Genomic DNA, 15101 nt, shown 5'->3' with positions numbered 1-15101 from the left:
CAGTGACCATGACCGCTGCCCCATGACCACTGGGCTGCACCCCCCCAGTCCCAGCTCCCCCCACCCCAGTGACAGACACCTTGGACTACCCAGGTTGCTCTCCTGCACTTTGGTGTTTTATTATTTCCAAATCTCTGCGTATGTACAGGATAATAATAAGGGCACTGTTAAAAAAAAAAAAAAAAAAAAAAAAAAAGGCTGAAACGGCCTGGCTGACGTGGCCAGTGGGCCCAGGCCGCACCACTGGGTCCTGGGAGGGTACCCCTGGGCTGGGGGCCTCTGGGCACTGCGTGGCCTGAGTGCCCGTGGCCCAAGCAGCCCCCATGGGGCAGAGGGGCGGTGCGGGCGCTGGCGTTGTGCACAGCAGCCCCTCCCTGCCCCGCCCCATCCCGCTAGCTCTGCAGCAGTCCTGGCACGGCGGGGGCACAGCTGACAGTCTTGTCCCCAGAGATCTAGTTGCTGCAAGTGGACAACAGTCTCCCGTGTGTCTGCAGTGATGATCCAGCCCCGAGGCCCCAGTCGTGGCTGCTGCGCTCAGAGGACCTGCTCTGTGCTGGAGGCGGAGATGTCCAAGAGCCGCCAGGCTGCATAGGGGTTGAGCTCGCCCTGGTCTCGGCAGAGAGCCCACACGCACAGCATTCGCAGTACCTTGTCCTGCAGAATCGGGGAAGGGTGAGGGCTGGACGCAGGCTGCGAGCCCGGCACCCACTCCAGGACAAGCGCAGGGCAGGGAGAGAGGCGCTGCCAGGTCAGGGAACTGGGAGGGACCAGGGAGTGATGCTGCGGGGTCGGCCTGGGTCTGGGGTCCAGAGCAGAGGCAGGGACAGAGGCTGTAACTCAGGAATTGGTCAAACCAGAGAGATCAGCTACCCTCCGCCAGGCCCAGCTCAAGGTGCTGCCCTGCCACGCCGCATCCGCATCCCGACTCTCAACTGGCCTCACTGCATGTTTCCGCCCCATCCCCTCCCCCGCTCACTCACCGGGTCACCCTCGACCACCTCGCCTTTGGGATTCTTGATCACCATCACCAGCTGGGCCTGGAAGGTGATGATCAGCACAGGGCCCTGCTCCATCATCTTGCCCATGGCCAACTGCAGGGGCGGGGGGGGCGGGGCACGACAGGGCAGGCAGGTCTCAGAGAATGGTCCCCAGCCCCTTCACTGCTGCTGCCCCTCCGGGTGCAGACCCCTGCTTCAGCACCCCAGGGCTGCCACCTCCCACTGGCCCGTTTCCGGGCGGGCACTTCCCAATTGTGAGGCAGAATGTGAACCCCTGAGGACCCACACAGGCTCCCCGGACTGAGGCTGTGCAGGCGTGTAATGGCCTCTCAGAGCCGGCTGTCTCGCACACAGGTGTGGGCGTGCCTTCAGCTCCCCACGGGGAGACCAGTGGGGGGCCTGAGTAGTCCTGACAAAGCCTCCCCAGTGAAGGTGCAGGGATAGCCCTGGCTTCAGGGGCCTCAGGGGACCCTGGGTCTGGGCAACAGCACCCCCTGGGCCACCACTTGCCTGAGAATTCCCAACAGCAAGACTGTGGAAACCTTCCACTGAAAGGGACCCTGGAGGTCATTTAGTCCAAGCACTGGAACTCCTCCAGGGAGAGGGACCTCAACCCTCCCAGCTGAGCGCAATTCAGAGAAGCACCCCTGCCCACCCTGGGGTCCACCTGGCCCCCTGGAAGAGGCACTCACGTCGATGTTGTCGATGTCCAGGATGCGGGAGTGGAACTGGAGGCCCAGCGCCTTGGCCTGCTGGATCGGGTGGGCCAACTGGCTGTAGGTCTGCAACAAGAAGCCAGACACACCCGTATGGCTGGCCACCTGTGCGTGCGAGCCACGCCAAGGCACTGCACCGCAGGGGAGCCGGGGGCTGCTGCAGTGTCTCGGGAAGCTCCCTGCGGGTGAGCTCACCATGGGGTTTCAGGCCTTCAGCTCTTGTACCTTCCAGAAACGGCTCCCGGCTCCTGGGTGTGCGGCGCCAGGAGTGGCAGATGCCAGGAGCACGGGTCCAAGCAGGGAGGCCGGTGCCACCCGTTGGCTGGCTCGAATCACACACTGCCCTCTCATTATAAAGACAGTACCGTATCAACGCTACTGAAAGCGGTATTAATCAGTGAGGCTGGTAATTCTCCTGGAACGCGATCTGGAATACACTCCCAGAGGTAAGCTGAGGCCTCTCTGGCTGATCCTGAACATTCCCATGTTCACCTCACTGTGAATCGTGGCCTGGAACCAAATGCTTTTTCTAGGATTCATCCTACCCCACGGCTGCTCTGGGGTGAACTGCCCGGGCCTACCGCCTTCTCACTGACCAGCCCCTGTGGGCGGGTCTCGGCCACTGGCAGCCTGTTCCTCTTACGGGGGCAGTGGTGCCCCAAACGACACCCTAACCCTCTTGTGCCTGCTCCCAGGCCCGGGACACAGCAGCCAGCAGCCTTGTATCTCAACAAGCAACCATGACGGAACACATTCCAACAGCATCCACTCTTTATGGAAGTAACTGATCCACCAAGTGAAAAAAAAAAAAAAAAAAAAAAAGTGCCAATCCGACTTCTTGTGTGGTTTCTTAAAGATGACATTTTCAAAACACCCCTGTGTGAGTGGCTGCAACTTCAGCTGCGTTTCCAGGGGCACCAGCGGCAGCCTGCTGGCAAAGATAACCAGCCACGTCCTAATGGTCCCAAAGTAAAACAACAACAACAACAACAAAAAAAAACCAAACCACTCATAAATGCCTGCTGCATTAGTCACCGTGCAGGGGAGTATTTAACAAGAAAACCTGACATCTTCTCCTCTGCTTTTTCCAAGTTGTTTGTGAGCTGGGTACAGAATAAAATCAGCCAAAAGAGACTCTGGATTGCTCAGTATCAAGAAGCTGGTGGGGGAGGGAGGGGGGGAACAAATGCCGTGAAGACACAGGTCAGGGAGTGAGCAGGGTGGGGTGAGGTGGCCTGATGACGGGGATGGGGAGGCTGCCAGGAAGGGGCAGTGCAGACAGCGTGCTCCCAAGGACGCCTGACCCGCCGCCATGCAGCCCAGCGCGGCCTGTGGCCCGGGGCCCAGAGCCCCGACTCCAGGAAGCAGCCGGGCCTCGTCAGGACACGCGGCTCTTCCCCGGGTGGGCATCTATCAATGTCTGTTTGGATGTGTTCGAGGATCTTGCAATGAGAACAGCTAATGAATACATCCAGCGCCGCATGTGCTGGAGCGCTGCCCTTGTGTCCCCGAAGCATCCTCACGACCCCCATGAGATGAGCCCGATGATATAACTCCGGCCCAGGGAAGGGAGGCTGTGGGGCCTCAAACCCCACTTGCCGGCCAGCACCCACGACCCCCGTGCACTGAGGGAACATCGAATGCACCCCCCGAGTTATCGCCGTCCCTTTCCACCCACCCCCTGACCCCTGGGCCCCCAGCCTGTAGCCACCCCTGCCCCTGACACCCCAGCCCTTCCCGGACTGAGCCACCCAAGCAGATCTCCTCTGAACTGTGATTTCTTCTTAGGCCTAAATAGCGGGGGGAAAGCAAGCAAGCACTTACAGCTTCATAGCACCAATCTTTGAGAATGTCGAGCTCTCCAGAAATCATGGCCTAAAAAGGGAAAGACAAAAAAAAAAAAGTGTGAGAATGAGAGTGGGCTTTGGAGGCAGGTAAACTCTGGAGAATGTTCTCCAGTTAGAACCTTTCCTCTGCAGACCCCCGGCCCCAGCCTCCGGGTCCTAGTCTGGGGAAGGGAGACCAGGCCAGGCTGCAGCAGTGGGAGCAGAGCCCCCGCAAGTGACAACGGGGCAGCCCAGGCTGGGTCCCAACAGCCTGCTGGAAGGAAAAGGAAGGTGGCAGCATTTGGGGCTCTCGCCCTGGCCAGGAAACCGACCCAAGGAGGCCAGGCAGGGCATTCTACCTCCCCTGGGGACGAAGAAGCCTTAGACAGCCAGGCCCACGCGGGACGGGGCAGAGGGGGAGTGCAGGGGAGGGTTCCCAGGGTGCAATGAGAGAAGCTTCCACAGGAACCCAGAGACAGGGCTGGATCTGGTGAGGGAGAGCGTGGCTTTTCGGGGGGGGCGGGTGGTGAGATGCTGGTGGGAAACCACGGGGAATCTGGGGGCTGAGACAATCTCAGCCCAGAAGATTCTGCCCGTGCTTGGGCTGCTGCTTTGGGGAAATGCTACACTTTCACCTCCTCCCAACCCCGCCAAGTGTCGTGAGGGACCTGGGAACTCGGAGGAAGGAGAGGGGGCCAGGCGGAGGCGGTGCAGGAGGAAGGGACAGACATTCACACGGGGCCGGACGAGCTGCCTGCGGTCCCACTAAGGCCGTGCCAAAGGCCCCTGACTTGGCTGGGCTGCAGGATGCCTAGGCCCCAGCCCCAGCGTGGGGGGGGCCTCGAGGAGGGCGACCTTGAGCAAGTCGCCTCCTCCTCGTTTATGTGCCGAGAGGAGAGGCGAGAAGACCAGAAGATGGGCTTCAGGGTTCCCGGAGAGGAACGGCCCCGGGCTGCTGTGCTGGCCCCACCGCCCTGCCCTGAGCCGTGCGCTGCCCCCATGCCCTTGAAGCAGCCGCCGGCTTCTCCCAGCTCCTGAAAGGCCCCAGGCTCCTGGGAGACAAACACCTGGCCCCTGGCAGCTTCAAGGGAGCAACTTCAGGAAGAGAGCTCGAGGGAAACAAGCCACGGGGCTCCAGGCTCCAGTGGGTGAGAAACTCAGTCCCTGGGGCAGACACATCCCGTGGGCGAGGCAAGAATGGTCAGGGCACCGGCCCAGGGACCAGCGGGGGCTGCAGGCGACCACAGCGGCCTGGCTTTCTCGAGCTGCTTGACTAACAAGGGCTGGGCGTGTGGGGTGGTCAGGCCTCTGTAAACACTGGAGCCACCTCTCCGCTCAGGAGCCCCCTCCACAGCCAAGCGGCCCTGGCAGAACTCTCCACGGGGCCGCAGCCCTGCCAGGCGCACACCCACCTCCAGGATGTTGGGGATGATGTCGTTCTCACACTGCTGCAGGAAGCGGTCCTTGTCGAAGGCGGGGTCCACCCGCAGGATCTCCGTGAGCACCTCCGACATCTCCGTCTTCGAGAACAGGCCCCCTGGGGCAGCCGAGCCAGGAGTGGGGTGAGGGCCCGGGACCCCCTCCCACCGCCGGCTCGGGCTGTAGGGGGATGGTCCCGGGGCAGCCCACTCACCCAGCAAGTCTGTGACCTTGTCTGTCAGCACGCGGGACGCCCGGATGAAAGCGTTGTCGCTTTCGTCATACTTCATCTTCATCTCGAAGAACCCTGCGGGGGGTGGCGGATGGGGTCAGGGGCCCCTTCCGGAGAGACACACCCACTCCATCGCAGCCCCCTCCGAGCCTGCTGGCCAGGGGCTGAGGGGAGCTGAGTGATCGCCGGGCGCCACCCCTGCTGGCTGCGGCTTTCGCTGCCGAGGGAACACAGGCCTCTGGACGTCCTCATTTGAGGAGGGCCAGGGCTCCGTCAGCGCCTGGGAAGCCATGTGCCCCAGACTGAGCAGAGAGCTCCGGGCCCTGAGCTGGCTCCTGGCCCGTGAGGGGGTGTGTCGAGGCCAAGTTCACATGGGGGGGTGGCTGGCGCGTGCACGTGGCTGCCTCACGACGACACTGGCTCCAGCCAAGATGGTGGCCCAGCCCTGCCGGCGGCAGCCCGCCGCCCGAGAGGTACTGGGCGCTTCCCCTCAGGCCGCCTGAGGCCTGCGCTCCACTGCGCACTCGCTGGGCAGCCCTGCGGGAGTGACTGGTCCTCTCTGACCCCGGCCTCCTCCTCTGTCTTGTGCCCGGCCCTCGGGGAGCACTCGGTGAGTGTCCGTCACCGGCCTGCCGTCTGGCAATTCTCTGAGATGCGAACACTCACGATTAAACACCACGTTGTTGTCCCTGAAGTCCTTCCACTGCTGATACCACTTGGAGTCCTTGTGCAGCACGACCCCCAGGGCCTCCCTGGGGAAGATCAGGGAAGCCAGTGAGCGCGGCCCGGGAGCCGCTCCGGTCACGGGGAGAGGGGCCAGCAGGACGGTGTGATGACCCCGGCCTCTTGCCTTCTCTTGCCCCCTTCCTGCCACCCTACCCTTCCCCTCCCAGTTCTCTCAGCGTGCCTGGGAACCTCGAGCAGAAAGAAACCCCACAAACTGACTTGGGTAGGAACCCTCTGTGGGTCCTGGGAAACGGACAGCAGTGCAGGTGCTGCAAAGGGAGGTGGTGAGAGGTGGGCCCCTTGGCCGGTCTGGTACCTACTCATTGGCCTCAAACACTTTCTCTTCCTTGAATTTCTCTCCCGAGAACTCTTTCCTTTTCCTGAGCCGCTCGGGCCGCCGGTAGGGCCCAGTCTGCCCCAGGACGCTCTCGTCGATCTCCTTCTTGACGGACTCCACGCCCTGCAGAGCACAGCCGGCTGTGTGGGAGCTGGGGCTCCCCAACATCCCAGACCAGCAGCTGTGGACCCACCCCAGGGCCATGCCTCCCAGGTCTCAAGGTCACGTGACTCTCGCAGGTGCAGGGCAAAGACACGCCCAAGCCTCGGGGGGGGCGGGGGGAGGTAGAAGCAAGAGGCAGAGGGGAGACCCCAGCTCTGACTTCTGCCCCCACCTGCCCCCCGCCAAGAGCTGCTCCCAGATGACCCTCACATTCTGAGGCCGATTCCGCACTCTCCCTGGAAACATTCCTTCACATGGACCAGAAACCGGACGGGTGTCCTGAGAGCTGCCTCTGCCCCACCACCTCCATCCGAGCTGCCCAGCCTGTGGATCCCACCTCCACAAACCTCTGGAACCCATTTCCCTCCTGGCTCCACCACCCAAGACACTCTCCGGCCTCCTCTGAGCTGCTGCCGGAATCCTCGCTGGGAGACTGGGCTTTCAGGATGAACCTAAACTCCCCCGCACGGCCTCCAGGACCCTCTGGTGTCCCTGCAGCCACTCTGGCCACACCTAGCTGCGCGGGGCGCCCCGAGCCAGGGACGCCTGCTCCCCTGGCCTGGCGCCCTCCCCAAGCGTTCCTCTGTCACGTGTTACTTGGAACTGCCTGCCCCTTCCCTGTCCCCATTCCTGTCCCGGGATCCTCTGAGAGCAAGAACTTGAACCTTCTCTCCTGAGGCCCCATGGCCAGTAGAGGGCCCAGCGTGTGCTAAGTGGTATTTACGGACTGAATTCAGGACCTCAAGTGACCCAGAGCCCGACAGTCTCTGGGTTCTGGACGTGAGCTAAGGGTGTCAGCAGCTGACATCGGGTTGGAGGCTCTTGGTATGTTAACGTGTAGCTCCCTAGGGGCTGTGACTTGCCCGAGGCTGCTCAGCCAGGAGGGGCTGAGGCCTGGTGTGCCCTGCAGCCCTCAGTGAGGCCTCTCTGGGGCTGAGCCCAGAGCGCCCGCGGGCACGAGCCCCGGCCCAGCTCACCTGGGAGAGGGCTTTGAAGGCAGCGGTCCTGCCAAGCTTCTCCCCACCTTTGGACACAGACTCAGCCGACTGCTTGGCGGTCTTGGCTGCTTCTTCCACACCCTCCTTGATTTTCCGGCCAAGGTCACTTTTACTGACTTCGTCAAGACTCTACTGAGACAGAGAAGAGGGAGGTGTTGGCGTGGCACCCGGTGGGGGCCTGCAGGAGCTCCCCCCGAGCTAACAGCAGACCCGGCCTCCAGAGGGCGGGAGCAGGCGTCCTGAGCCCACCTGGCTCATGGAGCCGAGACTGGGGTGCACATGCCCCAGGAGGCTGCCTACGATGTCTGGGGCGCTGGACCCTAGGGCTCCGGCCTGGAACAGGCAGGAAGGACAGCACAGGCGCAGCAGCCCCGGGGTCAGGACGAAGGGGAGGGAGGTGTGTCCAGCGCTGGGCTGGCCTCCAAGCAAAGCCCTGCCCCTCTCTCCAGCCCAGGAGAACAGCAAAGCAAAACAGAAGCAACAAAAAGAAAGTCTCCCAGGCCCTCCAGGAGTCTCACTCCCACCTCCACCCTCCCGGGGGCGGGGCGTGCAGTGCCCCAGCTTCCTTCTAGCCTAAGGCAGGAAGGAAAACATCCTCATTTCACCCTCCTCCTGTTCTTGCTCATAGTACAGAGGCTTCTAACTTAAGCGGTGAATCGCAGGCCGCAGGCCGGTGGGTTAGTCTGACGTCTCCCTCCTTCCTGAGGGCGTCCTGGACTTTAATTCCGGGAGCCTCCCGCCTGCTCATCCCCGGCTGCCAGCTCCTCCTGCGGCTCCCAGCACTGCCCCCCCGCCCCGACTCCTCCGCCGGAGGTGAGGAGCAGATGGGCTCCGGAGGTCCTAAGGGGCCTTGGGGGTCCCGAGGCCATTACCTCCTTCACGGTGCCGGTGATCTCCCCCAGCTTCTTCCTGATCACCTCGCCCGTCCGCATGGTTTCTGATTCGATGGTTCTCTAGGGTAAAGGATGTTGTATCTTTGTGTGGCGACACCCAGTCCAAAGAAGCGTTTTCTCAGCAGTCCCTTCCTCCCCAGACACACCCCGTTCTCCCACCCCTTCAGCCTGTACACCTGGCCCCTCCCGGCCCCCCAGGGTCCCTGGCTGAAGGCTGGGGCAGGGACCCTCCTGAGCACAGAGCCCCAGGCCCTGCATCTGTCTCTGGGCGGCAGGGGGTGATCTTGCCCATATGCTCATCAGTGATATACTGGGGGCGGGGCGGGGCATTCTCAGCGTTCTCCTGCCCCGCTCTGCCCCCTCCCCATCACCCGGCCCCAAGCTCGGCCTGCACTGCCCCGAGACGAGACGACCCCTCGGCTCACTCCTCTTCCTTAATGAAAAGGGCGGGCGATCTCCCACAGGGTCGAATCCCTCACAGGTAGTTACATCCAAGTGAGTGCCTTGGGGAGACTCAGGGGGAACAGGCGTCGCCCATGGCCTGGGAGGGGCGCCAACAGAACAAAACCTCCGAGGGGCCTGGGGCAAATGCCCACAACCCCAGGCTCAGCTGCCCACGGGTGAGATGGAGGTGCCGCCAGGCAGAGCCCCCACGGGCAGACAAATAAAGGGCGCCAAGCCCATCCGCTGGTGGGCGCTTGGCAGCTGCTCGGTGAGAGATGGCGGCAGTGATTAATATAATAATTACACCAGCCCCGCAACCCACTTTCTACCCATTTCAGTCAGAGGCCCTCAGGAGCAGCGCATCTCAAACCTAGTGCCCGAGGGACCCGTGGAGATGCAGATTCTGATGCAGCAGGTCAAGAGGGCTCTGAAACCCCATCAGTGCTGCTGGGCCGTGTGCAGAGGAGGCTGCAGTCTCACGGCTGAACTGGAAGGCTGGGGGCCCGCTCCTGTCCCCTCACCCCTGGCCGCCCCAGCACTGCACTGCGAGGGAATTCCTGGCTCTGAGAGCAAGTGTGACTGCCCAGGGACACTCAAAGCAAAGGGGACTCACGTATTTCCTTCTGGCTTCCTGGAGCGCATCTGACTCTTCCAGCTTCCTGGCCTCGTCTCGGAACTTTTTTATACTTTCTTTCATTTCTTTGTTTTTGGCTAACTCTTGTTTGACATTATCTAGCAAGCCGGAGAGAAAGCCTTTCCTGTTTCCAGAAGAATAGGATTTGGACTAGAAAGAATGTAAAAGAAACGAAGAATTTTTTCATTTTCTCCTTTCTGTTGATACAGGTTTAACGATGAATACAAGCCGCACGGCATGGCCAAAAATAAATAAATAAATACAAATTTAAAAATAAATAAAAACAATATTTGGGAATTCCCTGGCGGTCCAATGGTTAGGACTCTGCGCTTTCACTGCCAAGGGCCCGGGGTTCAATCCCTGGTTGGGGCACTAGGATCCTGCAAGCTGCTCGGTGTGACCAAAAACAACAACGAAAACAAAACAAAGCAAAACAAAAACCAAAAAAAACCCACAATGAATAGTTATCTCTTTTAGAAGAGCATAACAGACAAAGTAAAAAGCCACCAGGCGGTAAACTGTGGGACAAGATATTATTCAGCAAGAAAAAGAAATGAGTTATCAAGCCATGAAAAAATAGAGGAGTCACATGACATGTTAAGTCAATTACATCGAAGTTCAAAAAAGAAACAAGACAAGATGCGGAGGAACCTTAAGGGCATATCACTAAAGGAGAGAGGCCAATCTGCAAAGGCTACAGGCTGTAGGATTCCAACTCTAAGATCCTGGAAAAGGTGAAACTATGAAGACAAGGAAACGGCGAAGCCATGCAGACGAGGAAAAGGCCGGTGGTTGCCAGGGGCTGGAGGAGGGGAGGGAGGGTGGGCAGAGCACAGAGGATTTTTACCGCAATGAAACTACTCTGTAACCATACTGTTAACGGTAGATACATTATACATGTGTTCAAACCCATAAAATGTACAACACAGAGTGAACCCAATGTCAACCACAGACCGAAGTCAACAATAATGTGTCAATACTGGCTCATCAGTTTTAACAAATGTACCGCCCTAACTGCAAGATGTACAACCCGAGGAAAACTGCATGCCCGGTGGGAGGAGAGGGAGACAGGAGGTTGATGGGCACGCCCTGTACTTTCCACTCAATATCCCTGTAAAACTAAAACTGCCCAAAAAAATAAAGTCTATTAAAAAACAAAAGAAAATGCCAGGCCCCTTCTCTCACTGGGGTGAGGGAAACAGGCGCAGCTTGGAATCCTCATGGGGACTCACACACGCCCACCCAAGGAAAAGGCCAACACCCAACGGGACCCTCGTCCCAGGACTAGAGTTGAAAGGACTCTGTGGCCCCTTATCCCAAAAGAGCCGGCACAGGCCCTACTCCAGGGGCTTCTGGGCCCAGGGTAACGTCTTCCTTTGGGGCCGCTCTCAAGTACCCAGCTGGGCTTTACATGTCACCCAAGGGCCTGGGGACTGGCACAAACCACCCTCTCTTGGCCCACAGGATCACAGTCACCGAGAGCCCGAGCTCAGGGTCCCCCCTCCAATCCCCACAGGAAAACCCAACCGAACACACCCAGAGGCCAGAAGACAGCGTGAGGCCCCACTCCAGGCACTGCCCTACCCGAGATGCAGGCTTCGGGGTCAGACACAGCCGGCTTTAGATGCCTGCTTCGCCCCCAGTGTAACTAAGTGCAGGCTCGGGAGAGAAAGCGTAAAGAATGACTGTGAGCCAGTCAAGTCACAGGGAAATAGCCGCACGTGCTCAGCTGCTCCCACCACTCTTGCCGGCGTGCGGGGTCCGCTGCAGCGGCTGGGGGTTCACCCTACCAGTTTCAGGGGCGACTGCCTCCCCAGTCCCCGTCCGGCCCCAGGGAGAGCAGCAGCAAGTCTGAGTGCTGCCCCACAGGTGCGGTGGCCCGGCCTGGCACTGGCAGGCCGCTGTCTGGTCCAGATGTGCCCCGACCAGCCTTTCTCCAGGGGAAGTCCAAGTTCTAAGACTGTCAGGGACCGCGCCAGCTCACGGCAGCCCCGCCGCTCACTCCAGGGCTGCAAACTGGGGGTGAGGGCGGGGCTGGACAACTAAGGGGAAGCGCCAAAGGGCATGTCCCAAGCCCACAAGAGCCCCAGGACAGGATCTGGGAGATAAAGCATGCTGAGGCCAGAGGGCTGAGATGAGACTCAGAAGGGAAGGGAGGGTGTGGGCTGCCTGAGCATGTGGATTTGGAGCGTGTGAGATTTGGGGCTTTCTTCCCCATGGTCGTGAGGCACCAACAGAAACGTGGTTGAAGAGGAATGACAGGGAGGGCAAAAAGCTCTAGAAAATGCTCTCTGTGAGGAACAACATAAAGAGTAAGGGAGATATGGCCTGGGGAAACCCAGCTCCAGGAGAGGGATGGGTGACTCTGCTCAAGTGCCCAGAGGGGTTGTCACCCCGCAGAGGGCACAGCCTTGCTTAGTGAAGGACCCACACGTGGGCACCGCCGGGAGGTGGATTTCAGCTCAGTCAGAGGAATGCCCTTCTAGCCATCAGAGCTGAGACACGCTACTTTGTGTGAGGCAGGCGCCCTACCCCTAACAGTGTCGAGCACTTCCCGGGATACCAAGAGGACCAGGCCCACTGGGCTCTGTAACTCCGGAAGACCTTGGATGTGGAATGCCTGCCAATCAGACACCCCCAGCAGTGTGGACAGCATCCTGCAGCCCTCTCTCCTGTCAGCTAGATCTGATTTTCACACCTCCCCCTCCTGCCGGCTTGCTTGTATCCTGAGTCACTCACCAGGGTCAGCTCTCCACTCGGCCGGGGCAGCTGAAAGGTACCATGGGGTAGTGGCACTAGGTTGTGGCTGGAGAGAAAATGGACTCTACCTCCAAGGCATCTCTAATTGAGGGAGAAAAGAGAAAGATCCATTTAGACTAGAGGGTGACGAGGAAGTAGGCCACGCTAAAAGAGCAGGCGTCGTCTGAGACTCATTTGACGATTCTTATCACATGTCTGCTGCATGCTAGATGCTTGACCATCTTCCTAAATTCTGAGAAGCCAGTGGAATCTGGTGGAAAAAGAAAACGCTGGATTTGCACCTCCGGGGCCCATATCTACCCTCCTGCCTCTGAACGTGGGGGAAACCGATGGGTCCTAGGAAATGCCAACCTATGGTGGAAGAAGGCTAAATGTGCCAGTCTGGCTGAACACCTTAGTCTGAAAATGGGCAGGTTAACACTCGATGCTGGTGGCAAGCAGTCTTCTCTCACCAGCCCACCCTACTTCTGCCAGCCTTGGAAGACCAGAGGCCCGGGCTTCAAGGGGTAAACACTGCTAACTTGTCCCAGGCACAACCCTGGAATAAAGCTACCATGTCCTGGTCCAGGGTTGAGATGTGAGCAGAGCAACGTAGGGGAGCCACCTGGGCAAAGATGCTGCTAGCCTCACGTGCAGCACCTCTTTGGTAGGCATTTCTTCTCCTACCAAATGGTGAACTTAAAGCTCCAGGAGGGAAGCTCCATGCAGGTCCTGTTCAACGCTACACCTTAGCACCCAGCACGGAGCTAGGTACACTGATGTCAATGACCTGACAGAACCACTCTTCCATTTCCACATCCCCTGGGCCCTTCCTCTCCGCATTCCATGCTTCCTGTCTCCAGTCACTCTAAGCAACACCCCAAACTTACACAGATGCCACACTCTCCTATAGCTACTCAAGAGTAACTCTTGGGAGTTTAAGTAACTTGTTTTACTCCTCTGAATGCCTACACCCATTAATCCTGGAGCCACTGACTTCAGCAACAGCCTGAAATAGAAGTGGATGGCTGTCTCACTGGGGAGAAAAATCCCCCAGCAGGACCAAACCTGAGGGTGGTTCTCCTTGGGACTTGTGCCCAAATCCAAACACGTGTACATTCAACCTGTAAAACCTGTCTCAAAAGACAAGCAAGCCCAGAAAAAAAGCTCAGTCCTGAGTCAAAAACACCTTCTTTCTCCTGACACTCAGATTCCTGGGAGATATTTTCCTTCCTCCAGAGTCTGGCTCTGGAGTCAGACTGACCTGAGCTTTGGACCAGGTCAGCCACCCCACTAAACTCTTGAGACTGTGCGCAGCTTGCTTAACACTTCTGAGTTCCCAGCTTCCTACCCTGTGAAATAGCGACAAACAGCTGCAACGTGAGTACTATTTTCTGAAGCCGCTTTACACGCCTTGACCCCCAGAGCATCTATGAGCCCAGGCTCTTAGCCAGGGCGACAACTACCTCCCACACTTTCAGAGGATTAAGAGAGGCGATGCAGGAAATGCTCCCGGTAGGGGGACGTGGCATATAAAGGTGAGCTGTGACTGTCACGGTTTTTTGCCTTTTCCTCGCTACTTTTTCCCCACTGAGCACTACGGACACCATTCACTCCTCGGTACACATGGGGTCAGCCAGGAAGTGAGGGGCGATCCGCTCCCGGCCCGGCACGCCCGGCCCCCGCCCTCAGGCCTCGCTTCGGGACCCACGTTCCGAGGGCTACCTCCGGGGCCCCCGCCCCGGCCTCGGCTGACCCAGCGACCAAACTCCGAGCCTCTCGCCGAGCTCAGGGAAGGGCCGAAGGGGTCAAAGGCCTGGGGAGAACAAGGCCCTGGAGGTCACGGGTCCGGAGCTCCCTAAGCCCGCCCCCCCGGCCCCGCACTCTGCTCACCCGCGGGCAGCGGCACCAGCCTCCCCGCAGCGCCGCCGCCGCCGCCATGCTGGAAAATCCCGTGTGACCTTCTCGCGGCGTTATCCGATGGCGTCATCCGCCGCGTCGGCCTAGTGCGGCCTGGGCCTGGGAAAAGCGAGACCTGCGGGTGGGGTTTGTGGGAGGGAAAGGCCTATCACTGGACAGGGCTCCCAAGGAGGGCGGGGCCGTGGAGGGAAATCCACCACGGGGGCGTGGCCTAATAGTGGGCGGAGATTCCTAGAGAGCTAGGCCTCTGATAGGGCAGAATTTAGGAAGAGCGGGGCCTGTGACTGGATGTGACCTGGGGGGCGGGTACTCCTGTGAGGCAGAGACGTATGGTTGGATAAAACAGCGAGGGGGCGGAGCCTGAGGGTGTGGATTCTGTCGCGAGCCGTGATTCTCCTACTGGCAACTCGGGGTTCGCGTGGCCGGAAGAACGGGTAAACAGAGCGACCCACATCGACGCACCAGCCTGATAGCCACTGACTCTGGCTCTCACTGACAATGATGGAAAGTGACCAACAGACGGGCAAGTGAGTTGCTTCACGAGCAAGAGCGAATGAGCCCACTTTTGTACAGCACTTCGGGAAGGCGCCTCTGGGTTTTGGTCCAGAAAAGGAACGGGAAGCTGAGACCTGGCTGGGGGTGGACTACTCCTCCCTCCATCGATTCAGTGTGAATTGACACACCTGGCCGTGAAGAAGCTCAAGCCTCTGTCATGTCAGCACCCAGATACTATTTTCCATTTGGAGAATGCCGCCACCAAGTGGCGGTACCTTGACATGGCCATGCAGTCTGAGGCTGGGGAGGGGTGGTGGGCTGGTACCGTGGGGAGAGTTAATGTATGTTGCCTTTGCCCTATTGAAACCTTTTGCATTACTAAACTGTGATAAGGTCTATGGGACTTGAAAGGGAGGCAACATACATTCCCTGGCTTCAGGATTGGACAGATCTGCGTTTTCTGTAACTCAGGACCTCCACCTCGAGGTGACAGAAGGGATGAGGGCTTCCACTCGGCTTTGTTTGAAATGTCTTTACTGGAAGAGGAGCAAACTAGTTAAGA

The 15101-nt window shown here is 59.3% G+C and overlaps 1 protein-coding gene and 1 long non-coding RNA gene across 2 annotated transcripts; one reads left to right on the top strand and one right to left on the bottom strand.

Moving 5' to 3' along the window:
- Positions 1 to 94: 94 nt before the first annotated feature.
- Positions 95 to 14161, bottom strand: TIMM44 (translocase of inner mitochondrial membrane 44). Its single transcript, XM_036847991.1, has 13 exons — positions 14018 to 14161; positions 12125 to 12226; positions 9365 to 9535; positions 8287 to 8367; positions 7394 to 7543; positions 6238 to 6377; positions 5858 to 5943; positions 5174 to 5266; positions 4953 to 5077; positions 3539 to 3589; positions 1691 to 1780; positions 981 to 1091; positions 95 to 654 (listed from the first exon to the last, which is right to left on the bottom strand). Exons 1-13 carry the CDS (start codon positions 14063 to 14065, stop codon positions 535 to 537), a joined length of 1368 nt encoding a protein of 455 aa, XP_036703886.1. The 5' UTR covers positions 14066 to 14161; the 3' UTR covers positions 95 to 534.
- Positions 1787 to 2536, top strand: LOC118892928. The gene is made up of 2 exons (XR_005019374.1): positions 1787 to 2160; positions 2248 to 2536. It is a non-coding gene; the product is annotated as an uncharacterized LOC118892928 (long non-coding RNA).
- Positions 14162 to 15101: the final 940 nt, after the last annotated feature.

The sequence above is a fragment of the Balaenoptera musculus genome, chromosome 3, assembly GCF_009873245.2.
Source record: "Balaenoptera musculus isolate JJ_BM4_2016_0621 chromosome 3, mBalMus1.pri.v3, whole genome shotgun sequence".
In the NCBI taxonomy this organism is placed as follows: Eukaryota; Metazoa; Chordata; class Mammalia; order Artiodactyla; family Balaenopteridae; genus Balaenoptera; species Balaenoptera musculus.
Note: the sequence above shows the minus strand (reverse complement) of the source record. Positions and strands in the feature narration are given on the sequence as shown.

Bases quoted from the DNA above. Each gene is read 5' to 3' on its own strand.
- TIMM44 (XM_036847991.1), bottom strand. From the start codon at position 14,065: ATGGCGGCGGCGGCGGCGCTGCGGGGAGGCTGGTGCCGCTGCCCGCGG. The intron at 8,368-9,364 runs GTGAGTCCCCTT...CCTTTACCCTAG, and splicing joins AGGAAGCCAGAAGGAAATAC to AGAACCATCGAATCAGAAAC. The intron at 655-980 runs GTGAGTGAGCGG...CCGATTCTGCAG, and splicing joins AGGTGGTCGAGGGTGACCCG to GACAAGGTACTGCGAATGCT.